This window comes from Achroia grisella, unplaced genomic scaffold (assembly GCF_030625045.1).
Source record: "Achroia grisella isolate CSIRO2021 unplaced genomic scaffold, CSIRO_AGI_Agris_v1 utg146, whole genome shotgun sequence".
NCBI classification, from domain to species: Eukaryota; Metazoa; Arthropoda; class Insecta; order Lepidoptera; family Pyralidae; genus Achroia; species Achroia grisella.
Window position 1 is genome coordinate 1,224,971 of NW_026712636.1, and position 27,300 is coordinate 1,252,270.

General features: G+C 30.6%; 1 protein-coding gene across 1 annotated transcript in view; it reads left to right on the top strand.

The window, feature by feature from the left end:
- The window catches only part of LOC131855576 (G-protein coupled receptor moody-like), a 59,070-nt gene that overhangs the window by 9,152 nt on the left and 22,618 nt on the right, over positions 1-27,300 (top strand). The window contains exon 2 of the mRNA XM_059206854.1: positions 27,185-27,266. Coding sequence (XP_059062837.1) covers positions 27,193-27,266 — 74 coding nt within the window. The 5' untranslated portion in view covers positions 27,185-27,192. The remainder of the gene's footprint in view (positions 1-27,184; positions 27,267-27,300) is intronic.

Genomic DNA, 27,300 nt, shown 5'->3' on the forward strand with positions numbered 1-27,300 from the left:
TCAAGCTTAGGACATGGCCCGCATAACTGGGTATCCCCAAATGGTCCAATTACAATTAATTGTCACTCAGCTTCCATTACAGCTTTGTTCGCTCACTCGTTGTGAATTTGGGAATTGAATTGCGCAGTTAGAAGATGAAGTTACAATATGCTATATTGTACATCTATCTCGTATGTCTAATATATAAAATTATACCTAAACTGCTCTGTAACGGCTGGACCGAATATTATGAAATTTTGTGGGTATTCAGGTCTTTTGAAGAGAAGAAGAGATTGGCTGGCTACTTTGGTCGTCTCGGCTCTAATCGCACAACGGCCTAGATGAGAGGCTGATTGCGGAAAATAGAATCCAATTTACATTTCCAGTAGGTCTTATAATAATTATGATGTATAATATTTTTCAAATGCCTGGACCACACCAAAACATTTGTTATATTTTTTTGGATAAAACTTTAGTTTTTTTTTTATATAATCTAATTTTCATAATCATCTATCTATATATATAATCTTTATTATATATTACATATATGTACAAATAATAAATAAATACAACCCTAAAATTTTCACCCTTCTACCATGAACACCTCTTTTTAATAACGATATTAGTATGAATATTATTTTACGGCTTGAACGCCTAATCCTGTATTAAATTTAAACTATTTAAAGTTGAATAATACCTAATAGAATGAGAATGTTTGATTTCTCAATCGTGAAATCAAATCAAACAAGTGAATAATATTAAACTTTATCAATTTATTTCTATTGAAAGTTCACATCTATTAATTTAAAAGGCTTCACGCTCTATTATAACTTTGAACAAATAACTTTGAATACAGTCTCTAGAAACGAATTAATTTAACAATCAAATTGGTGAAAAAAGTTTCGCCCAAACTGCTTTGTACTCGGGCCTAATTGTGAAATAATTTGTCTGTAACAATTTTTGTTCGTTTGTTGATTTTTCGTAATTATACGATTTAAACGTCCAGAAACATATTTATTCTAATGAGTAGATATGAATATTCCAGGTATTTTTATTTCAAACTGCTGTTACCAGCTTTGTTATTCTGCTTTTTTTAATAAAATTTAAAGCCTATCTGTCTCCACGTCAAATTTCAGAGGATCCATTAAAGTGAGTGGTAAAAAGGGTATAAGCGAACAGACATACACACATATTTTACTACACTAGATGACGCTGTTTGGAATTTGGAATATATATAATTAATAATGAATATTTAAAAAAAAATCTACACCTACCTACATATTGTTAGTTATCATCAAATACTCAAACAGTTATTGCAATACACTAGATATTGCTATGACAAATAACTAAAAAAAAATATGTAAGTTAAATTATATTAAACATATTCACGTAAACTTAAAATGGTGAAATATCTCGGCCCCGGTAGTCTAGCAGTTTAGCACACTGCCTTACTTCCGATAGGCGCCGATTCGATTCCTCGCACTGTGCAAACATGTGTTTGATTATTTGTATTGATGAGAGATTATTATATTAATGTATTTAGCTTTATATGCGCATTAATATGTATATTCATAAATGTAACATTACATTGAATATATTTAGGTATATTATTCAACATATATGATAGTGGATATATCTGTATTTGTTTGACGTCATTATAAACAATCGAGTTACTCACTACCTACTTAGTTTGTACCTAGCAGTAATCACGCTCTAAAGTCTGGAAGGACTTTAATGAAATTGGTAAATCGATAGACTCTATTCTAAATGAAATATAACATTTTTTTGGTCTAATAAATTGTATATTGCTTGAGACAAATAGTATTAATTAAAAGTCGAAATAGTAGACTTTCAATTGATACTAACAATAATACTAAATTATTGCTGTCACTAAGTATCGGTTAGAAAAAGTCAATGGGTCTTTTATGGGAATAGATATAAAAATTTACAATAACATACTGAAGGATATACTAGAATTACATTTAAATAAATTCAAAACATCTGTTAAATTTATTGAGCAAAGCCTTTTATTACACACTAAACGTTTACTTGAATGACAAACGTGCATGGCAATAATAGTTTATGCACGGGATTTTCAATTAATGTTGGTTATAGACACCTATATACGTAGGTACACAATATAAATAAACTGGCTTTAAATAAAAAGAAATTCAGTTGAATTTCTTGCCAGATCTTCTCAATTCTCAATATGTATACGGAACTGGACGGTAGGGAAAAAATGTGAATACAAAATTTGACGTTCATAAGCGACTAAAATGTCCTACATTAATTTTTATTGGATTTGATTTGTTAATAGTAACTAACGGACGCAGTGACAAATGGTGCAAGATTTAATACATATCCGCAGCAACGAACTATGTATAAACAAATAATTGTAGAGCAATTAACTTAGTGACGTTTTATAAGGGTTGCCTTCACCCTTATGAGAACTTTAATCAAAATTGATTATGTTTTATAAATGGACAATAGCCTTATACTAAAAACTTAATCTATGTGTTGATTGGTAATGAGTCCGAAAAAAACCGCATCCATAGTTTGCACAACAAAACAACTTTTGTATTATTTCAAACAAAAGCTGATTGTTGTATGACGGGTACGCATATGCGACCAACAACAACTGAATTGCACAAAAAAATCTAAATGAATCTTTGCAAACCATAGAATAGAAAAGTAAGTTCCTACTCTGTTGTGTGATGCGTAAAGTGCTTATATATAATATTTTGTTTTGTTTTCATGCCTGCAAATGCCTAAATAGTGTGCATATGCTTGTTCTTAGATCCGCAACATTTGGCAAATATTCACAATAATAGTATTTTTTTACTCTGAGATGGCATCTGCAAGCCTACACTTGCGTGTAAACGTCACGTGGCTGACAGTTATATTATATATCATATTTCCTCGCTTTAGATTACGAGTTCAATGAACTACCTACCGATTTGATTGCCAAAGATAATAACCCACTCCCTTAGAAGGTGCGCCTAAAAATGTTTTGTGTATATTTTTAATCTATGGAATTCATGAAAAATATTTAATCTATAAAATTCAATGTTTTGACTGAAATCGAGTAGGCAAGTTAGATTAGTCACTAGTGTTATGTAATAGCCACTTTATTTAATTTCAGATTTATTTATATAGTAACACAGTTATCTAGTGATTAAACTTTGGAAAATTCGTTTTACCGAGTGTCACTGCCTTAACTATATCAGCTGCTAAGTTGCTTTGTAAATTCGGTTGAAGACATAAGGCAGTGCAATTGCAAGATAAAGACATGCCACCTTAGTCCTCTGGATTGACGTAAGTATGAGTGGTATTACGGGCGACATACAATACATAGTGATGTCCGTAGTGATATTTGTGTACATTGGTTACCCCTTAACATCAGGTTAGCCATCAACTTAGGTAAATAATAATAGTAATATAATATCCCTGGACCATTCACACAGTTCCATCTAGTCCCAAGCTAATTAGAGATGTTGTGGGTACTAGACATCTAATACAAATACTTAAGTAATTATATTTTGTTACATATTGTACATAGAAAACATCCTGACCATTATAAACAATCATACTCATGAGTATAAATGTTTGTATCGTACAAGGAATCGTATCTGCGATCATTGGTACTTTCGAAGCGGTGTGCTAAATCGCTAGGCCACCGAGGTCGTCGAATGTAACTAATCGAGAATTAAAAATAAATCACAGGTATAAATAAATTCCGCAACATATTATAATATGTTTAAGGAATAGCTATATGTATATATAATATATAATATTAAAATCAGTGGAATAGGACCACAGTGACTGTTATGGTAATAAATATGTATATATGACTAATAATGTCGTTTACGTGTTGGTATTTCACAATATAAATGATTAAAATTATCAATAACCTACCTTATACAACTTCTATAATAAGCATGCGTAATAATTTATGATAAAATTAATGCATATTAATTCTACCATAAACAAACGTTGAATTTTACAGTAGCTGTAGGTACAGTAATCATGGGAAATATAAATATCAAAAAATAATTATTCCCTTTGTTAGGTATGTTAGTAGGGGCAGTATTACAAATACTTATAATCTTTATAATCCCCGTTATTACTATTTACCTACGACTATTGTAAAATTCAACGCCTGTAGATATGTTAGTAGGGGCAATATTGGTATACGGTTTGTTGTATATAGAAAGTATTTCTAGCCCTAAAAATTACAGGTGTCCATTGCCCAAAATTTCATACGCATGTATATTTGTATTGACATTTGTAGATCGTTATCTATTAATGATAATTAAACGACAATACCAAATAAAACACTTATATCTACAATGTTATCTGTTATTTAATTGAGATAATAGCATTTAGCATATGACAAAACCAATTATTTTCTCCGCTTGGGTTGTATTTTTCTCATCTTTCTTTGACCTGTATGTACCCATATTTAACAGATTCTGAAAAATTCACCCACATTCCTACGACAGCTTTTCTCTAGTCACGATTTTACGATTTTTTCATGTAAAGATGCGTGTGGTACAGTGAAAGAAAACCATTACGTAATCAAAATCTCAAATTGTGTATTCTGTAGAGATACTTATAAAGAAATAATAGAACAACTGAATCCAACTCTGAGACATGACATATAAATCGTGTATGCGTAGCAATAAATCAGGGGAAACGCCAAATCGTGGCTTATCGGATATTTCCACAATGAAATCGTAAGATATATCTGTCTATCTTCAACGCGGGTTTTACACAGAGTAGGCAGAGAAAATGTATAAGAAAATGGCTAAGTTTTAAATCAATTATTGCTTTACCTGTACCTATATCTCTCTAATTATTCTTCCGTTCTGAAGACTTAAATTCTCAAGAAGCGACTTGTATGCATGATAGATCAATTTATGACTCATCTGCCTTCTTTCTCTTTTGCAAGATTAAATATTTTTATACGACTTTTAAAATAATAGTATTGTAAAAATTTTAATTGTATATTCCTGTCATCATTATTATTAGCCTACTGGAGTCTACTACTGCATATAGACCTCTCCTGTGGCACGCCACCGTTGTTATTATAACAGTAGGTAGGTAATACATGAAATGAAAAGATAATGAACTTAAATATTTTCGCGACAATGTGCGTAATTTATTGAATAGTCTTTACCTTCCATAAGCTATTAATTTCAATAACAATTGACTTTGATTGATAAAGTTAGACAAATTGTTAATAAATAATAAAGATAAAGCACCGTATGGGACAATAATAATATTGCATAAATTAACACTGCGTACTAGTCTGAACCCGGCCTATAAATAGAGGTTTATTTTGTTGAGTCTATATTTATACTTACCCAAGCGAATTTAGACAGAGTATTAGTCCTGCCGGTCTACAATGCAAACTAATTTCGATAATGATATTGGATTGCGCTGTTTCCTATTTTTTTAATAATAATAATTATACCTAATAATATAATAGTCAGTAAAATTTTTGTTATGGTTACTAGACAACTGATACAAGTACTAAAAGTATTACATTTTTCTTTATAAATACATACACGATATATATCAATAACATCCGGATCTATACAAACAATCATACTTATGAATACAAATATTTGCACCGTACGTTCCTCGCACCCACAACCATCGGAAGTAAAGCGGTGTGCTAAACCGCTAGATTTTTATATTCTTGAATTAACTATCAACGTATTATATACGTTAAATATACATTTTGTAGTAAATGAGAAATAGAGCTTAATAAAAACATAGTTTCGTTTTAATTATGTTTATAAAAAAAACGGATTAGATTGAATTCGATACTGAGATTAGACCCTAGAGTAGGTCTAATCTTATTATTAGAATTCTCTGGAATTCAATCTCAATATCGATTTCAATTCAATTACATATCTTAGCTTCGCAATGTAATTGAGGATACTAATTATGTTATTTACTGCTACTTTAATGTACAGTAAAATATAAAGTAAAAGAATTCAAAGTTCTTACGAAAGGAATGAGTGAGTACAATAGCGAATCTATCACAAAAGAGGGATTTATTCTAGTCAACCTTTAGACGATGTGGTCGATAATAAATGGAATTACATTGCATGTTTGTTCAACACATAACACCGATATTGAATAAAATGTACTTTTTAGTACAAATATAAAAGTATAAACTTATTACTCTTAGGTAGCGTAGGAGTTTTATACATGCCCTCAATATATGTATTAATAACTAGCTACTCGCCCCGGCTTCGTACGGGTGTATATGTATTATACATATAAACCTTCCTCTTGAATCATTCTGTCTATTAAAAATATGCTTCAAAGTCCGCTACGTAATTTTAAAGATTTAAGCATACATAAGGACAGTCAGAGCGACTTTGTTTTATACTATGCAATGATAGATTAATAACTGTTGACTGTTACTTGAACATCTCAGATCTAGGCTATTTCGGTCACCGAGCAGATTGCTTTGTAAGCTGTGTTTTGCTTGAAAGGTGAGAGAATACAGTGTTAGAATAGAAACGGAGTCATGATATCTTACTCCTCTGGAATGGCAAAGCGTGAGCGATGTCATGGACCTCACTTGATAATGTGATGTCCGTAGTCCTAACAGTTGCTTATGTATGAACATACGCAACTGTTACATAACTTACATCTTCTAAAGTAACTTCATACATACTAATGTTAATTCGAAAGGAAGTGCAGTTCATAGATGTATAAAGATGACTGGTTGCCACATATCATCAGGTGGGCCGTTAGCTTATATTAGCTTAATTGTAATTACATTAAAAATATATTTAATAATGACTTCATTCTAATATAATAAATGCAATAGTGTATCTGTCTTCATTTTTATTACGTTTACTAATAAACACGTATACAAATGTAATGGGAATAAGATTGTGTGACGAAGTAGGATATTAGCTACATTTAGTTCTAAAAAACACAGACGAAAATGTGGGCTACAAAAAAGCTATCGATCAATATATTGTATTATAAAAATAAACTTTATTAAAGTATTTTTGTGTCGTCAATAGCCACATAATATAAAGTTATTAATGGCAATTTAAGAATATGGTAATATACTAAGCTATTACGACAATGCCGATCGATCGGTATTGGTTTCTAGGCACCGGTTGTTGTTCAGAATTATCGCCCTGGAATTAATTCACACTGCACGTTTCATATTAGCTATTCTGTATGCAATTGTACTTGACTGTGGTTAGGTTGCCTAGACCTGAATTGTCTAGGTTATGCTAGTTATGGATCCGTCAAGTGACATATAATACCTTATACAGTGTACTAATTAACTAACTGTCGTACATACATGTTAATAATGACGCGCTTTATACATAAAATGTACCATCAGGCTTCTACAGTTAAGTTTAAAATTTAACGAACCATTATCATATAAAAATTATGAAATAATTCCATTAACTAAAGAGAGAGTTGATATTCTTCAAAGAAACGAAAAGATTTTAATAAATTATAGCTAAGACCCTAACCTATAGCAGTGAAAAAAACAAATCATAATCAGGCTATTCGTTTGGTCATACAAAGGCAGTGCAAAGAAGACAAGGTGCATTACTGTGAATAATATAGGAAAGTAAAAAGAGTTAACGAGTCTGTACCCTCACTCGTCTGTGAAAGAAAGTTATACCTCAAAGTTTCGATTCATATATCTCATGAATCATAGATTTTTGAAATTTTATACATATTTATAAATATTTGGCAGATATAGACTTTGTATAAAACAGTGGGTACCTCTATCTTACTCGTTTCAGCCGTCAAACAGCTTGCTTTTGTAAGCTGTATTGCGGCTTGAAGGAAGAGATGTGACAGTAAAATTACTAGGTACGGGCATTACACTTATGGTTTACGGAATGGCAATAGTGGTGGAAGGATATAAGAAGAAATAGCATCATTCACATATGTGGTGCTGTTCAATTATATTCTATATAGGCTATGGTAATCAATTTACATGCGATGGGTGAATTTGCCAACCCAGTTACACAAAAAACATTTGTTTGTGAACTACTTACATAAATATTTATTTCGGTCCGAAAGAACTAACATGTGGTAGCAGAAAATATATTGGGACCATCTGTCCGTTGCCATTGAGTACGGTATCAGAACATCTTGATAAAGTGGACTTCTGAAACTTATATAACTTTATTGGCGATTCCATTTCAGTCGTAGTGTAGTAGCTTTATTTATTTGAATCTATTAAACATACAGAATTAGTCAACAGCTGAATACATAAATAAGTAATCATATTTTTTATGTTTATCCTCAATACCTTCCTAAACCATTCTTCTAATTCTAAAACATTTGGTGAGTTTGTCAACGTATAGGTACTTCATTTTTTTCGAACTATTCTAATGCTGTTTACCGCAACTGGCCTTTATAGCTTCACCTAACGGACGGTACGCGTACATTTGGCACTCCAAACCCGTGGAAGGACTTATGGAGCGGCTGAAAGTCAACTCCTGCCTGACGGATACGACTTTAGTCTTATGGCATCGTTAGAGGTTCGGACCTCGGGTCAGGCCATGTATTTTTTATCCCCGTTTGAATTGGACGGGGAATCGATCGAGAGGTATGTATATTCAAACCAAGCGAAAGATCCTGGTAAAATTAAAGCTTCAATTGTTTTGTTGCATTGTATTATTATCCTTTATCTAATTACGATAAAATATAAATTAATATTCTACAATCAATTGGAACTGTTCGAAGCCGCGTAGTGTACGTCAGTACTTAATAATTTTATCTAATAATTAATAATAAATTCTGTCTTAATTATCACCTATAAGTACATAAGTTATTGTTATTATTTATTATAAAATTATGTGGAATTATATAAATAATTTTAAGAGATAAATACGCAGCATTATTAGTAAAATATTGTATTTTCATGAATTCTGTGATGGAAAATTGTATTGGAAATAATTAATTATTCATTACTCTTAACCTTGAACTTACTCCGTAGAATTTACTGTTGTAGAAAAAAAATATAGTTGTTGTACACAGTTTATTTATCGATTCAATTCTTTCAATAAGTTGCATGAAGTAAGGTAGCCATATTTTATCATCCTAAATAAACAAAAGATCAAGTATACATAATAAAGTATTTTTTTTCACCCGGGTCAAAATAAATTTTAAACTTACTAAACATATCACTTTCCAAGATCTCACTGACAAGCTTATATCATGTTAGATCCGTGCCATCTTCGTAAATACGGGATATGGGCTTCCCCTTTACGGATATCCCAAATATAGGACATCCCATGACATACGGCACGGTTGGAATCGCTAGCGCTAGTTTCCATAACAGGTAGACCTCTTTTTCATATTCACAATATATTTGCATTGTAATGAACGTTATCTTATCGATTGTTCATCACTCGTGAACAGTAATCGATTGTTAAACGAGCCCCCTATTATAACGAGATTGGTTGCGATATGATATATAGCGTCGCTCTACTAATCCGATTGTTTCCACACCGATAATCCTCTCATTTCTAATGCCGATGGCGTTCTTCAGCGAGCATGGGGAAACCACCTTTCATGTCGCACCTTCATTAGTTAGCCATTGCAATCTAGACCCTATTATCAAGCCATAACGACGAGGTAATTTGTTCTCATCACGGACAAGGTCTTTTTGCTTCTTGTAATGTCATCCAATTAACCAAATAGCTGAATCGTTGCAATTTAAGTCCTAATGCTTTTGAATACGAGTGGAGTTCCGTTTTCGTTAGTAATGTGTTGTTCCGGTGATGCGGTAAGATTTGGATAATGGCTCGACATAAGACGTATGTTTGGTTAAAAAGCGTGGAAATGTGTTTGTTTGTAATAAATTAAGTGTAGTTAGGAAAGTCGACCACAGAGGTCATTCTAGACTAATTTTGCAGATAAAAGCCTGAGTTATTCTTACGAATTAGTATTCGTAAGAATAACTCACTTATAATATAACGAGATGGGAAAGTGAGGAATTTTTTTTTATCGATGAGAATATAGAAGAAAAATATATGACAATTACAGATTTTTATTATTGAATAATACAGCCTATATTATTGAAGCAAAAACTGTGTACCCCTTTTTACAAAAAAAAATCGCCGACGAAAGAGAATGAAATTTCGCACACATAAGTGTGTAAAACTATAAAGTTCATCAGAGAAGGAATGAACAATGCATTTTTTTTATAATTATGAATAAAAATTAGTTATAATAAATTAATATAAATATGGCTGCAATATATATATATATATGTAGTAGTTTCCTTATAAAGGTAAAAGTGGGTTCATTTAGCAAATAGGCCACAGCTGATAAATAATGACATAAGTTGCGGAAAAGGGTTAGGTTGACCAACTTTTCAGAACTGCCAGGGCTGAGCCATATTGGCAATATCGTAATTACTTTGGTAATGGATATGACACCAAAGAATATACTACATATAAGACTGGTTATATAATTTTCGACCTATTTTTATATGTACCTACTAATATTTATTATTATATTACTTATAATATATTATACCTTGTATGTATATATCTGTACCTATATATATCTTATGTAGTGTTAAATCTATATTGGTTTTAGCTTTGAATTAGGAAGTACTACTGATAATGCATAGCTGTAATTTCTTAGTTGTGGCTATGGATCATACGCTCCAGTTGGGGATTCTACTAATAATCCCTATCCTATCCTATTACTAAATAGGTGTTAGAAGATACATAGCTAGGCCTTAGGGAGCGTTTAAGATGAACCTTTTCGTGGTCCTCCCGAAAAATCTTAGTGATGAATTCATGGTATATGCCGTGACAGGCTAACTGGCTAAATTTTGGTCTCATCCCGTTATATTTGGCTGGTGCCTCGCCAGCTTTATACCGTTACAGTATCCACTAAAACAAAGAATTAGAGATTGCAGCAAAAAATTGTATCAATTTTATGGCAGAATATGGAGAAAATCTATACCTATTCATCAGTAGCCAATGAATAGGTTTCGATGATGAATGAAGAATTATGACTTAACTTATTCCGCTAAACTATTCATTTAAGTGAATAAAGAAATATAATCTGTACTAATATTATAGAGAGAGAAAGCGGATTTCGTTATGTGAAAAGTAAATTCTGGAACCACTAGACTAATAATACTTTCACTGATTGAAACGTTACATACATTTTTCAATGACATGAGTTGTAAATATATAAAATTCTCGTATCACAATGTTAGTTACCATACTCCTCCTAAACGGCTTGATCGAATTTATGAAATTTTATATGCATATTCAGTAGGTCTAAGAACTGGCTACTATCTATTTTTCATACCCCTAAGTGATAAGGGTTGTCCATCCAACCCTTTTTCTTGGGCAAAATTTATTTTTTTGTAATGTGGTATTAAAATACATGTAATCGCAAATTTTCACCCATCTACCATCAACCCCTATTTTTTAATAGCGATTTTAATTTATATGGCGAAGCAACGTTTGCTGAGTCAGCTAGTAATATATAAAATACTCACAAAGTTATAGTGAAACTGGGGCTGGCCAATAATCTATACATATAAATAAAATTGGAGTGTCTGTTTGTAATAATGAAATATGTAACCGTATTTTACTACATGCATATGAATATAAATACGGTACATACACCAAAATAACATTTTTTGTCTGTCTGTCTGTCTGTTTGTTTGTTCTGGCTAATCTCTGAAATGGTTGGACCGATTTTGACGGGATTTTTACTTAGTAGGTAGCTAATGTAATAAGGAGTAACTCAGGCTACTTTTATTTTAGAAAAATAAAGTTAAATTCCACGCGAAAGAAGTCGCGGGTACTAGTATAATATAAAGTCCTAACTTGTTTGTAAAGGTGGTAACCCTAACAATCATGTTGACATGCAATGAAAATGGGTTATGTTTATGTCCCCTCTGTATCCCATATATATTCGAGCACACAATCATATCCTGTGCATTTGATAGGATCCGGCTTAGTAGTAAGTAGTATATATATATATATGTATTAACAAAGTGATTTTGTAAGCCGGTGTTGCCAAGTTGGACGTTTTATGACTAGATCTGAACTTAGAAATTTCTCTTAAATGAGACTCCTTTTTATTTATCCAATATTTACCCAGAACACATTAAAAGATTTAGTAAAATATCTTTACAATAAAATAGTACTAAGAGGCTTAAAGGTCTGGCTTCTAGTAGGTACTGTTTAAAGTCATATCAATATAATATGAAGATTTCTTTTTGTTGTAGGTATCTTGTGAACTTTGTAAAAATAAACACAATTTAAGTTCTTGTCTTACTATACAATAGCACTAGATACATTATCTTACTAATAAACTAAACGTGGAAGTTCGTGGGTGTAAACGAATATATGTTACTCTTTTACGTAAAAACTACTGAATAAATTTTAATGAAACTTCACTAAACTTATACATCAGAATAACAGATGGGCTAAAAACTTGACGCATGTAAAACCGCGGGCACAGCTAGAAATTAATAATATTTCAATATCCTACAACAATTTTAGATTAATAAAATTATTTTTTGACTACATTTTGAAAATCTGAAACAGAGTTGGCAACATAAATGCTTACAAATGTCACAGCTATAGTAAATGTAACACTTGCGAGGCCCGTATTTCGCGGAACATAATTAAGATGTATAAGATAGGGGTGAGCCTACCACCATCTCCCAGATTACTCATAACATTTTGTGATAGTATCTATTTTATGCATATTAATATGCATTTTTTGTTAATATCGAGTTAAACATTAATGGACAACTTACCAGTTTTTTTCAAACCCTATAATGAATTATTTTTCGAAAAGTATCTTAAATATCATGGTTTATATCTAATGAAACGGTAGTCTACAGGTACAGATAATAATTTAAACTGTTTTTTGAAATTTATATGTGTATATTTCTATTAACAAATGCCATATTAAAAAAAATAAATTATGCATGATACGAACTGAACGAACTGAAATGAATTTGTTGTGTTTGTGGGTTTGTATGTGTAGAAGTTATAAATGTATTTTCTATGAAATAAAAAACCATAATGATTGAAATCTAAATGCTGTTTCATAACCTATTCTCGTGGAAATTACAATATTTACCTTTATAGTTTATTTGTTATTTCTATACCTTAGTAAATAATAAAAAAAAAATTGTATTGTAGTGATCCAGAACAATTTCGTATTTTAAACTTAAATATAAATATCTCTGATATAAATAATTAAATACATACATAATATACATAGAAATCACCCAGAATAATACAAACAATTTTAACGAATAAACAATACAAATGTTTATACCGCGCAAGGAATCGAAACCGCGACTATCGGATAGTAAGGCTGCATGCTAAACCGATTGAGGATCTGTTACCACAATATTGGCAACATTTTTGCAGGTACATTATGAGTACGTACACTCCTAAAAATGTCTAGGAAACCACAGTAATTATGGTAGATAGCACTTAGATATTTGCGGTTGCAATGAGTTGTTTACAGCATACTTTCACATATTAATGAATACGGAATCAGGAAAACGTAATCCACTTTTTTAATAGATAATGGAACGGATAATTGTCAGTATGGCGCCATTCCTACTAATTAATAAGAATGTGGGGATCTTTCCTATCACGAATTTTTATTAATTTAGATTTAATGTTTGATAAATAAGACTAGTTTTCCTAGTAGTTAGTTTTCCTATATAAATGTATAGGATAGGAAATATTCCTACTCTATACATTTATATAATACTTTATAGGTTAGTTTGTACAAAATTGTTTTACGTTTATAGATGTTGGATAATTTCGTAATTTTAATAATTTAAACATATTTTTTAATTATTCAAAATTGATTTTATTTGTCTTATTTTTATTTCTTTCATTAGTAAAGCCTATCTTCTGGCCACGATTTAGTCTGCATGACCATGATTGACTGCTCGATAAATAAAAAGTATTTTTAAAATTGTCCTTTCATAATGCTACATATTGTCATAATTATTTAGTCATTTAAGCGAGAAACCTAAAAAAAATTTGTCATTTATAATATTAAGACTCTATAAAACCGATACTATATAAAACCGAATAAACCGGAAGACTATATAATGCATGACGTCATGGTATATTCATGTAATTATTGGGCAATAGTACTGACTAACAACGAACCTTGGCCTAATGTGGTCAGGTTCTAAAAATCTTAATATTGAAAGCAACATTAGGTAATGAAAGTGAAATATGCAGACAACCAACCTGTGTAACGACTAAACTCATAACTAATCATTAACTAATGTGAGTTACAATTACCGTATTTTACCGCACGATCGCATACGTAAAACGTAAATTGTGCGTCTATAACTTATAACTTGTATACCGGTATATTTGTCATCACGCTACCAAAGCAAAAAGTTGTTATAATCAAGTTAACAAGCCAATTTCAACATTTTGTGATAATTCACGATATACAATAGGTAAGTACTAACTTTTATAAACAAATAATCTAAAGTAAAATTATATCGGGAAAGAGTTTCTTTTTCAATGGCTAAAATCGTATATTATGTGACCACCTTTTATATAATATCAGCTAATGAAATGGACTCTTTCACGGAACAAAATGAATATTATTTGTTCTGTGAGGTGTATAACAAGCAGATAGGGCCGCTAGTAAGTTAATAGATGTAATTAATTATTTCTATATATATTTGAATTGAATAGTTGACTTCTACGTTTCGGTTTAAAGTTAACGATGGGATGGGAGATCCCAGATGGGGGGAGGTTAGCTTATAATAAATAATTATTATTCCAATTACATAAAAAATATGTATTTGTTTTTTAATACGTGGAATTTTAAAAAGTCATAACATATTTATCGTGAACGAAATCAGCGAATACGAAATTAACTGAAACTCTTAATCAACAAAACACATGACAATACTTTTGCAATACGTTTAACGATACCTTCTTCGAATTATTTACAAACAACTTGTGAAAGAGGTTGTGTTGGAAAAAATTACCTCTATTGTTTTAAGAGTATAATTTAAATACGAACCGAAATATTTAATGACCCTTATACAACTTTTATTTTGACAAATTTTCTTTAACACACAGTTCTTTTTGTGAACACGAACAAAAAAAACATACCTTCATATTCACCTCAGATATGACAGCTGATAAGAACCGGTGGAAGAAGATTACAGATGCGTAGATCCCAAATAATAATAATAATCATGTAATTAGTCTTATCGATTAGAAAAATCAATAATATTTGGCTGTTGTGAAACATAATGCAATAAAGCGGTCAAAATGAAGAAATTCGTTTTGGTGTCTATTTCATTTTCTATAAAAAAAATAGACACTAATCCTTTGCACTTTTAACAATCTAGTTATCTAACCGAGTAATTTTGTCTTTTTAACAAAAGTTCTGTACGTTACCGTTTACTTATATATTCTGTGGTTTAGGGTTTACCTAAGTGAAGTGAAAGTTTAGAATCTGTGCAGGTACTTTTGAAAGTAACTATGGAAATATCATTCCCCTTGGCACAAAAGTGACGGCCATTTTAGAAACTTTTTTACCAAATGGGCATCATTTACAAACTGAACGACATTTTCTACTTTTTGTACATTAAGTTACAAAATTTCGAACTCAAGCAGCTTATAGAAAGTGGCTTTTTAAACTCCCTCTATCGTGGTAAGTAAATTTCATTCAAGAAACATAGAATTTCTTAAATAAATTGTTTACCCATCTAACCTCAAAACGCTCCTCAGGGCATAAAGAGAAGATAGAAAGTCATTCTCTATATGCAGCAATTTGAATTGATAGTCATCTAAATGATTGCGTTCAGCCAATATTGGCTGCTGATGACACATTGACTTGCTGACTCAATTTCACATTCACTTCGTCTCAGGTAGTGAGTGTGACTCACGCTCACTGATGTATTATGATAATGTGTGGGTACGTAACTTGTTACGTGTCGCGTATAACAAAATCCTGTTAACTCCGTTTTGCATGATTTGTCATTAGTAACGACCTAATTTTATAGAGCATGCAAGAATTAGGATGAGTTCACATATGAAATAATACACTATTTATTTCTTTCGACATTTTTTGTGGGTTCTATTTAAGATATTTTGATAATGCTATAATAAAATACTGTATAAACAAAAGTACTGCTGTAATAAAATAGTGACCATGACACTTATTATGGATACTTATTTTGACATAAACAAATTACTGTTATTCTTTTTACACTAGAGACAATAAGACAGAGAGATTATGGATTAATTAAAACATTTTATCTAAAAAAAACACAAGCGTAGTTGCAGTAGTTCCCCGCGAATTCGGGTCCTTTTCTAAGATAAAAGATACTCTTAAATTAAATTTGATTAAGAACTGTTCAGCCGTTTAGTTATGATAAGGTAACAAACAACAAACCAATAAATAGACAGTCACTTTAGCATTAATTAATAAACAAGCAAATACTTTCCAGTGACAGAATTACCACAATTTATTATACGTACTTGTGAATAAAGGTCATTAACATCCATTATTTGAATTTGGCGCGCATTCGCATTTGATTACGTTATTACAATAACATTAAAATATAACGTACGTCTCTTATTGTGATAGTTTCTAGATGAAACAGTATTGCTAAATACTACATTGAAATTGATTATAATTTGTGAAATAATAGCGTAAAATGTTATTTCCTATTTAGGTATAATAATAAAAATTTCTCAAACATTACTATTATTTAGTAATGTGCTGTTATAGTTATTGTGTAACTGTTTGTAATAAATTTTAACAATTTTTAGTGCAAGACTCTGTAGTATAGTATTTCACATAAACAGTATTTATAAAACATATGAATTAAGAAATAAAACCATAATGCTTATTTTTTGTTTAATAATAATTTATGACAACAATATTTAACCAATTGGACATACTGGTCATGATTTATACAGTTATATTTTATAATAACCTAAGCTGTATTCGGAATTCTAATTAATTATTCATTCTTTACTCAATATAAGTTATTCTTAAACGACATAAGTACAAGAACGTGACTAAGCGACATTTTATTTATTTTACAAAAATCCTTTCGATTTCAAATACACGCGGTAGTGAGTCACAGAGGCATAGAAGAGTGTGTCACGACTCACAATAAGGCTGTATTGGTAGAGTACCGTTGCCTGTATATATGAGCAATAAAATCTATAAAACTAATTATATTATATTCTCATTATATTTTTAGGCAGTATGGACAATGCTCTTCGCCTGTCCAAATTGGACGAATTTTAAAAAAACAACAACAGTTATTATATTTTTGTGGATCACTCATTATTATATCATTGGATATAAATGGGTATTCGAAATTTAAATTACTTTTCTGAAATAGAATGTGTGGTAGCTAGTCATTAAATAATATTGTTATTTACAACTAACAATGAGGCTGTTGTGGTGGAATACCGTTACTTTAATATAGTTCAGTCATAAATACTATATAAGTAACTGTATTATCATAGATTAAAGAATATTTTTGTTGTACACTTAATGTATTTGGATTTAAAAAATATATGTGTTCCATATTCAAATTAACATTCGAAAAATATATAATATGCTCAATTTATTACAAATAATCGGAATAAATTACATGAAGGAGGATCATTCCTTCTACATACTCAAAATAGAATAGAATATGGTAGGTATGTCCATCTGTAGATATATATTGAGAGAAATGACAAAGATATGTACTTTCCTACATTAAAGGATCATCATAAAATTCTTTTTCTTGTTATTTCTGATTCGGAAAGGAAGATATTCTCAATTTTGGATATTTTTCGTATATAAGTAGGTATATTATGCGTAATGGATTTATGACTCAAAGCAATGGAATATCTTCTCCAATGTCAAACCAGTTATGATAATAATTTATGAATCAGATAGATTCACTTTATATACCTAGTTCTAGTTATTTTTATAGTACCACTAGCTGATTCCGCAAACGTTCTTTTTACCATATAAATTAAAATCGCTATAAACAATAAGGGTTGATTGTAGAAGGGTGGAATTTTATGGTTTGATGCCATATTATAAAAAAATGAATTTGCATATAAAATTTCATAAAAATCGGTCAAGCCGTTTCGGTAACTAACATTGTGACACGAGAAGTTTTATATATAACAAAATCTTTGAATCTATTTAGTCAAGTTGATAACCTAAAAATGTTTATTCAAATATCTCAACAAATTCACTGCCGCACGGATAAAATTATTCCGGTACCAAAATACACGTATGAGATGTTAGAAAGCTGCACATCAAACAATGGTGTATATTGAACTTCATTTCCGTTGGATGTTGCGCCACATTCCCAGTTCAACTAAGACAACAGCTAAAAGTCACTAATTAGTCATTACCGACCGCAACTGTACCGTTGGCTAGAGATGCAATTGCTTAAAAACTTCAATTGAGACCACTTAACAAACCAACTCGCCAACTGGCGCTTACTGCATCAGGAAAAGGAAACTCGATACATATTTATTTATTTATAAGAATTATATACTTATAGCTTATAATTCAATACATTAAATCAACAGTACATTTCTAGAGAAAGCCAAAAACAGGTTTTCAGTGCCTTAGTAAAAAAAAAATCAGAATGTTGCAAACAGAATATAGATTAATTTAGATGTATAAATATATCTAAATGAATATATTAATACCTGAAATAATATTGCTCTAATTAACCTAGCGGTTTAGTACATCGCTTTACTTCCAATGATCGCAAGTTTGTTTCGCACACTGTGCAAATTTGTATTCATGAATATGATTGTTTGTATTGGTCTAGGTAATATCTGTGTATATTATGTATGTAATTACAAAAATCTATGTATTTATATCAATTGCCTAGTACAAATAACACAAGCTCTGTAAGGTCTAGATGGCGCTGTGTGAATTGTACAGGGTTCCTATTATAAGTTTTTATGTATTCTGAATTAATATTTATATATGGCACTGCTACAATTAGTCTCACATGTACAATTTAGATCTATGTATGTCGCATTGCTACAGATCTAAGTACCTGACAATAGAACACACCAATAACTTAACACCTCAATTAAAAAATATAATATAATAAGCACTCTTATTAAAATTTGATTATTCCAAAAAATATCAATGAATTATATGTACTGATGTATTGATGAATGGTACAGAAATAGTATCTCATATTTGATCTATTTTTTACCTTTGTTTAGTAAATGAAAAGAATTTCCCGTTGCTTTCAAAACAATGGGAAACCTCCTTGCGTACCGTGAGCGCAATTTTCTCTGAACGATATAATTCTGGCCAAATATTAAGCCTAAGATAACTAACAAGGGGAAACATTCGGCCACAAATTGTTACAGGAAAATTGTAGAAAAATAAGATATAATTTTTATTTTATTTTCGCTGTATATTTAAGATGAGTATTTAATTATCATAATTTATAAAATATCCTTAAACACCCAGATTGATAATGTAAAAAGCCTTAAGCAGAATACAACTAATCTGATATTTTAAAATATCGAATACTTTGTTCTAAGTTTGGTAGTAGAGCTTTACTTTCGCCGATCGGTCGGATCGAATCGGTTATTTGTTATCCAATCACTTAAAAATAACCATAGATGTCATTATGAAAGTGTAGTACATATTTCAAACATGTTCTATGTTCTCTACTACATATATATTAGTAAATGAGAAATTAAAGCTATTTAGAAACTTGTATTGTACTTTGATAGTACTCCAGACTGTCATTAGTGGCGGAGTAGCTAACTTTACGAACTATTCGAGCCGGCGACAGATTACAGTCTTATTTAATACCTACACTGGTACCTACATTAAAAACTCACTACATTCTCACTACTTCAACTATAGTAACAACCTCGGTTTTCAGTGCTGCCTTATAGCCTGATTTGGTTGGTGATTTGATTCTCCTATAAAAGAAACATTCAAATTGTATGGTTGTTACTAAGCCAAGTGTTACTCAAACAGTTCTCAGAGTTCTTGCATCCATAAATATATTTAATCGTTGATAATTCTTATTGGCTTTGGGTATTCCCTAAATGACTGGGTCCATCTCACAAAGCCAAGTGGCTTCACCCGTCATTTATTTTAAAAGATCAAACAAAGAAGTTACAAATCAAAACATTATTATTTTTAATTCTTCTTCATTTAACATTCTTTCTAACTTTTTGCTCTATTCCTCGTCCCCTAAAGGCCATAGCGTGGTGTTTAATAGTTTACAATCTTCAAAAAGAACTATCAAATGCATAAAAGTGTTTTCAAATCCGACTGGTAACTCCACAGATTGGAGAGTTCAAATAAACAAACTTTTCTGCTCTACATATTAGTGTTAGCTAATCTGGTCACTCGTTTAGCTCAGTAGTTCTAATATTGATGTCAATAAAAACTACCGTATCTTAGAAGTTAGACGGAATTGCACACAGTGCATAAAGTATCATAAAAATTGGCTAAGTAGTTTCGAAGTGTATTTTCTACAAACATCCTGTTTATATAACAAAGTTTCAGGGGAAACCAATTTTTCACTAAATATGATTAAAAATATGGGTCAACCGTCCTAACACAGAGGTTATATCAAATATGAGTAACTAGTCTAAAGAAAAATAAAACACATATAGCAAGTAGAAATAAGAAAAAAGGGATGGAATTATTCTGTCTGTTAATACGCCGTCTTTTATTCTACATATATTGCTGTATTTATTCATTAAAATAATATAGCGCCGTATAAATGATTTATTTGTTCTTGTCGAATGATTATCATTGATAGATGGGATCTAATATTGAATCTAAAACGTACTCATATATAAAGTCGAAGGTATAAGAATAGACTCGTACGATGGACATCCGTCCATTCAAGTTATTATTAAGCTGATGCGAGTTCGTAAATAGCAACACATAGTAGCAAGTGCAAGTTGTGGTCAGGGATAATCTGGCCCGAAGTAATATACGTGATGAACTTGTTTGTTCTTTTTGTTACAACTTCAGCTATAAAGTTGATATTGCACTAAACTTTTGGTTGGAATAATAAACATATAACAAAAAATACGGCTATTTGTAGACATCACAGAGATTTTCTACAAAGTAGTATATGTGGGTCTTAGTCGCATCTAATTCTATCGCTAAATAGCTTGTTTTGTGTTTCAATGTGAAGATTGACCTATGGCAGTCAAACAGGGCACAGAGGATACGACCTGACACTTTAATCCTTAGAAATGACGAAACCTAAGATCGCTGGAGGTCACTTTATTTACATCACTTTCTTTCGGTTTTTTGTACATTGTAATTTACTAAAGATAAATATTTTTGCAAATTCTAATGTCCAAGATTAAAATAATGCTGCGTATGAATGAATTGACCTCATTCTATTATTTGTGTTAATATCAGAGATATATAATTATTATAAAATATTATGTATAAACTCATTTGCACCGTTACAGTGTTTTGTTATTTTCTTTTGAATGAAAATAGTTAAAACAGTTCAATAAATTTAATTTAATTTAAATTAAATTTTAGGAATTTTTATGAATTACCAATTCCGTAGCTACACTGAATAACAAAAAAAACTATCAACTTAAACTCGTATATGATACGATACCAGCTAGTATAATTACTTAGCTGCAAAGTTTCCTCCTCCAATATACCCAGGAAGACACCTACGTCTAACCTATATACTTCCCGAGTTTGAATAATATGTTCTATTTTAGAAGCAATACGAATTCATCCCATCAAAATATAAAGCAGATCTCCTTAATTCCTACAATCTTCATAATTATCAGATGTGACTTGAGTCAAAATAGCATCACTATATCGTAATGTTCTTTAACTCTTGACTATATTGACCGACGTAATATTTATCATTGTAGGCGTACAATAAGAAGCAATTGTTAGAATCGGACACGTACTTAATATAAGATGGCCGAGTGCGATGCACTGGCAATTAACCAATTTAACGCGACGGTATAAGTGGATAAAATTCATTGTCTCCAATAAACGAGCCCACGGACATTTTGTGGGTGTCCTTTTTATAATTCAACTTTATACAGGCGGTAGTCATTTCCTGGGAGTTCAGTTTGTGGTAGCTGATGAGCCTATTAGAGATGATGCATGGTAATAAATTGACATATTTATTACTCACTTTGTATTTATAATACAGTCATTTGGTTGTAAAAGAAAATACGTAATCTTACTAATATTATAAACATGGAAGTTTGTGATTATGGATGGATATTTGTTAGTCCTTTACGCAAAAACTACTGAATGGATTTTATTAAAACTTTATAATAATATAGCTTATACATCAGAATAACGTAACGTCTATAAATTTCACGCGGAAGAAACCGACTGCACATATACATACATACCGTATCACATAGGCTATAAGTTATATAAAATAAAGTAGATAATATTGCAGGGAATGTATAGTATCTATTTTATAATGTAGAAACCCTACTACCGAATAAAATAAAGATTATTTCAAGAACTGTAGAGTAGAAACAAAGCTTTTAAAATTTCAGATATTAATCTCAAATATTCTATCTACTCGTAGTTTGAAAACTTTTGCTTTGTTATATTCTGTAAGTAAAAGTCGCTAGATTTAAGTATATTTATTGTTTAGCATTGAAAGCATAATTGTGATCTTTTGATCATAAAGTAAATTTTAGTAAAAGAAAGATATTTATTTTTATTAAATTAATTTTAAGTTTGATGATTTAATAATATTTTTGCTGTTGTCTGTTCGTAATAGAATTGTTTGAAAAAAAAGTAGAACTTAAATATAGTATACACTATTCGTTCGTAAAACTATATTCTATAATAGTTTATTCACTTATACAAGTAAGTATTTCGTCATAAATATTTTTTTTCTCTTTGCAATATTGATTTATATTATAATCTATATGTGTACTCAGACTACATAAAGGCCTGCCTATAGATATATAATAATAAAAAAAAACACAGTATGAAGTATATGTTAATGTGAAAAAGACAAAGTACACAAAATACAAATATAGAGTATGTAAGTAGCAACAGGCACTACAAAATATATTTCCATATGATATCGTATCGTGGTAGTTTGAAGATTGTATTACTATATAATTGATACTCAGTTCCTCCCAAAGTCATAACAAAGAGTAGTTGCAACATGAACATTGTATCTTTCTTTGTAATCTTTATTAAATAAAATGTATTTTATACATATAATTTTTCGTACGTTTGGTATACTTTTGTATTCGTTATTTAGTTCGTTATGTAGTTTCAGCCAAAAAGAATGAACAAAAATATGACCTGTTGCTCTTTTAAACAAATTTATAACTTTACATCGTTAAGCTAAAATTTATGTGAATGCAAATATAAGTAGAAGAGTAAAAATATTAAATAAGTAATTGGTTACCAAAATAAATCAGACACAATCATCAGAGCTCCGCCTATAAGTAGCATCTATTTACAAGTAGATGCAACATAATTTGAAACCACGAAATGCTATTGAATATTGAACTTCTAAAAGGCGGTTATAAAATTGAAATTTGTTTCAGCGAAAGATCCATATTACAACTATATTGCTATACCGTAAATTGTACAATAACTATTAAATACTATGTACGTATATGCGTGTACATATTTTAAATGTTTCAGTAAAGAGCTGGCTTGTAAGAAGCCACCAGTAACATGTAGTGTAGTTAAAACATTGACATAAGATTAGTAGAGTCAGGAAGATATTCTATTAGTATGGATAAATACTTTTTTTTTGTAAATATATACATAATATACATAGAAAAAACCCAGACCCATACAAACAATCATACTCATGAATACAAATGTATGCACCGTGCGAAGAATCGAACCCGCGACCATCGGAAGTAAAGCAGTGTGCCAAACCTCTAGTCCACCGTCGACTAAAATAAAATTAGAGGCCATTTACTTGCTTAAAAAATTTTGACTTTAAATTCCACATGGAAAATGTCAAAACATTACCTACAAAATAACAGGGATTCCACAAAAAGTTGATATACTTTAACATTTTTTCGAATATTGATATCTCAAATCAACATGTTATGAAGCTTATCTTTGTCGATTTATTGGTCCCATATAGCGTACAAATTCAGAGAACTGTAATAAAAATTACACTAGTAGTTATGATACTAGATTATTCCCCGATATACATACGTTTCGTTTTATAGTTTTCCTTTTGAGAAATAAACAATATAGAAAATTAAATAAAACTTCGAAATAAGACTACTTAGGTATATAGTCTTACTAGGTATATAAATAATAATATGACTATTTCTTTATATGTTCATGATAAATGAATGAACACTGAAACTATAATATATCAGAGTCTTTTGTTTGTTAAATGAAACATAGCAATGGCTTTTTAACTAATTATAATACTGAATATTCCAAGTAAGAAATGTAGACATCTATTTTCTAATTCAATTTATTGTTAAAGTATTTTTTATATCATTTCGATAGTGTGTATTTCGCACCAAAAAAAAACACTCGTTTCTAATCGTTTACTTTGTTTATTTAACTTTTTATTCTACTTGTGTCAATTAAATATCCTATTGTGGCCATTTTGGTCATTCGTGTTGTATTAAAAGATCATTTTTCCCGACATGTAAAATTTCTTTATACCCATTTATATGAAAATTATGTTGCTGAAACCTGTTTTGTTGTGCAAAAGTGACATGGACCCTTTGATCCCGGGAACCCTTCATGCCAGGATCGCACCCTATTATCAAAGAAGAAATTTACATAACGTAGGTTAGGTACTATAGGTATTAAAAGCAAAGCGTCAAATGGAATAAAAATCTAATGTAATTCAATCGTTTTTTCCTAAATGCCGAGTTCACGCGGCTTATTCGACTGATATAGGTTTGCATCACTAGGAATAAAATATTTTTGTATGAATATGAGAAACAGTTTTTTTAAATTCTATTATGTTTGCAGATGGTCAATTTGAAGCTTCAATTAAAACAAAACAATTTTTGTTCATTAATATATAGTTGCATCATGGGTCATAATTTTGGTTCACTTCTTAAAAGGGCAGTGCCAACACTTTTAAAAGGTAGTATTTATTGTCCAGTGAACTCATAACCACGTTCTCAGATAAACTGCGTCAAATATAACTTAAGAGTTAATACAAGTAGGTACATATCACAATTTTTGACCTAACCACTAACATCCTGCAATTTTTTTCGGTACCTAATTTTGTACAAAACCATGCATATATATCTCCATAATTTTATAGGTAGAATTTTAAATATAGGTTGTGGTTTGAAAAAGGAAACCACAGCGTATAAAGCGCATAAGGGTGCGTCAAATATTGCTCCTTAATTTTTATTTTCAACTACTTTTAAAATTATTTCTAAAATTTAAGCTATAAGTTAATTTAAAAAAATTTACGGTAGAACTCTTTTGATAAAACTAAAGGCCATGCAACTCTACGAAGAATTTTTAAATATCATGTATTTTAAAAGTAAATATTTCAAAATTCTACAGCTACAATACTTCAAACATTGGCACTATCGCTATAGTGTAGCGAGTGTTATCTTGAATCACAATTGTAAACGATATTACTGCCTACCAATAGCCTATATACCATCTATAAACTACACCCAAATACATTGTTGTTGATTTAGTCGGAAAATTACTTACATAACGTCACATTGGTCGCAAAATCGACCTTATTTATTAACAAAGGCTGCATTGAAAAAATGTGACCGCACCTTATACAGGCGTCAAACATACAGGGTTACCAACCTTAAAACTCTATAATATTTTTCTTCTCTTCTTTTTCTTCATACACTATTATTTCATGGTAAAAGGAGAGAATTTATACTGCTGCTGCACACAGACACACACACATAATATACAACTTCATGCGAACAGTAATTGAGGAAAGTAAGGAACATCAGAATTTAAAACAAAATGTAAAGTAGGGCAAAAGCGTAATTTATAAAAAAATCATTATCATACGAAGAACTGATAAAATATCAATTCGGATCTTCAACCTTATTACATTATAGACCACTTTGACCGATTTTCGTAGGTTAAAATCTTGTACAATCTTATAGAAGGCAACTTTTGTTTTTTTATATATATTAAGAAAACAAAATTTGCCTCCTTATAATATAAATATATTATAATATAGTAAATTGGTTCTCGTAAAAACTCGAGAATCCTCCTGAGGTTGGTATCCCTGTGCACATCACTGATGCGTGCAATAGTTTGTGACAAAAAACGCGTTCCGTTCCAGTGGGCACTACCAACATGACTCTAATTTGGAACGATGTATTGAAAGAAGTTCACAGCAACGTAATGTTTATAAATTTTAGCTTTATTACTGAGACTAATAAAGACAACTACACGTTCATAGGATGAACAGAACCATAGTCAATTGTAGATGCTGTGGTGAACGCAACACTTGACATGGGCACATATTGTTCGATATATTTTGAATACAATATGACAAAGGGTGAGCCTATAACCAATACCTTAATCAGTTTCTAAAATCTTCTATAGCGGTTTACTGATTTTGATGATTATGTTGTCATACATGCTATTTTATTACAATATGTTCTAGATATTAAAAACTGTAATATTGTACTCAAATATATATTTTTAATAAAAATGAGAATTAACTATTAAGATACTAAAATTGTTTCAGATTGTGATTTAAATCTAAATATATATAACTCAGAGGTGACTGACGTAGTGATCTATGAACGCAAACGCCCAAACCACTGGACGAGGTTGAAATTTGGCATGCAGATAGATGTTATGACGTAGACACCCGCTAAGAAAGGATTTTGATTGTTAATACCCCCAAAGGGATAAAATAGGAGACGAAAGTTTATATGAAACTTTGTCAATTTTAAACCGATCGGGCTAAGACTTTGCATGTACAAAGCTACTATGACGTATCCCCTAAGAAAGAATTTTGATAAATTTCATCCCTAAGGGAATAAATTAACACGAGCGAAGCCGCGGGCAATAGCTAGTGAATATAAATGAGCACACTCACATAAACAAGTGTTTATTAATGAAATTTAAAATTTATGTATGCTGTATAAACATTTTATGTTTCAACATTAATTTTTATATATATTTGTTGTTTCAGATTCCAAGATGGCGGATTACAACAGTATTGGAAATCATAGCAACGACATAGAGCCCGCAATGGGGCCTAGTGAACTTTCAAAGTAAGAGGCCTTAAATTTTTCCGGATTTTCTGAA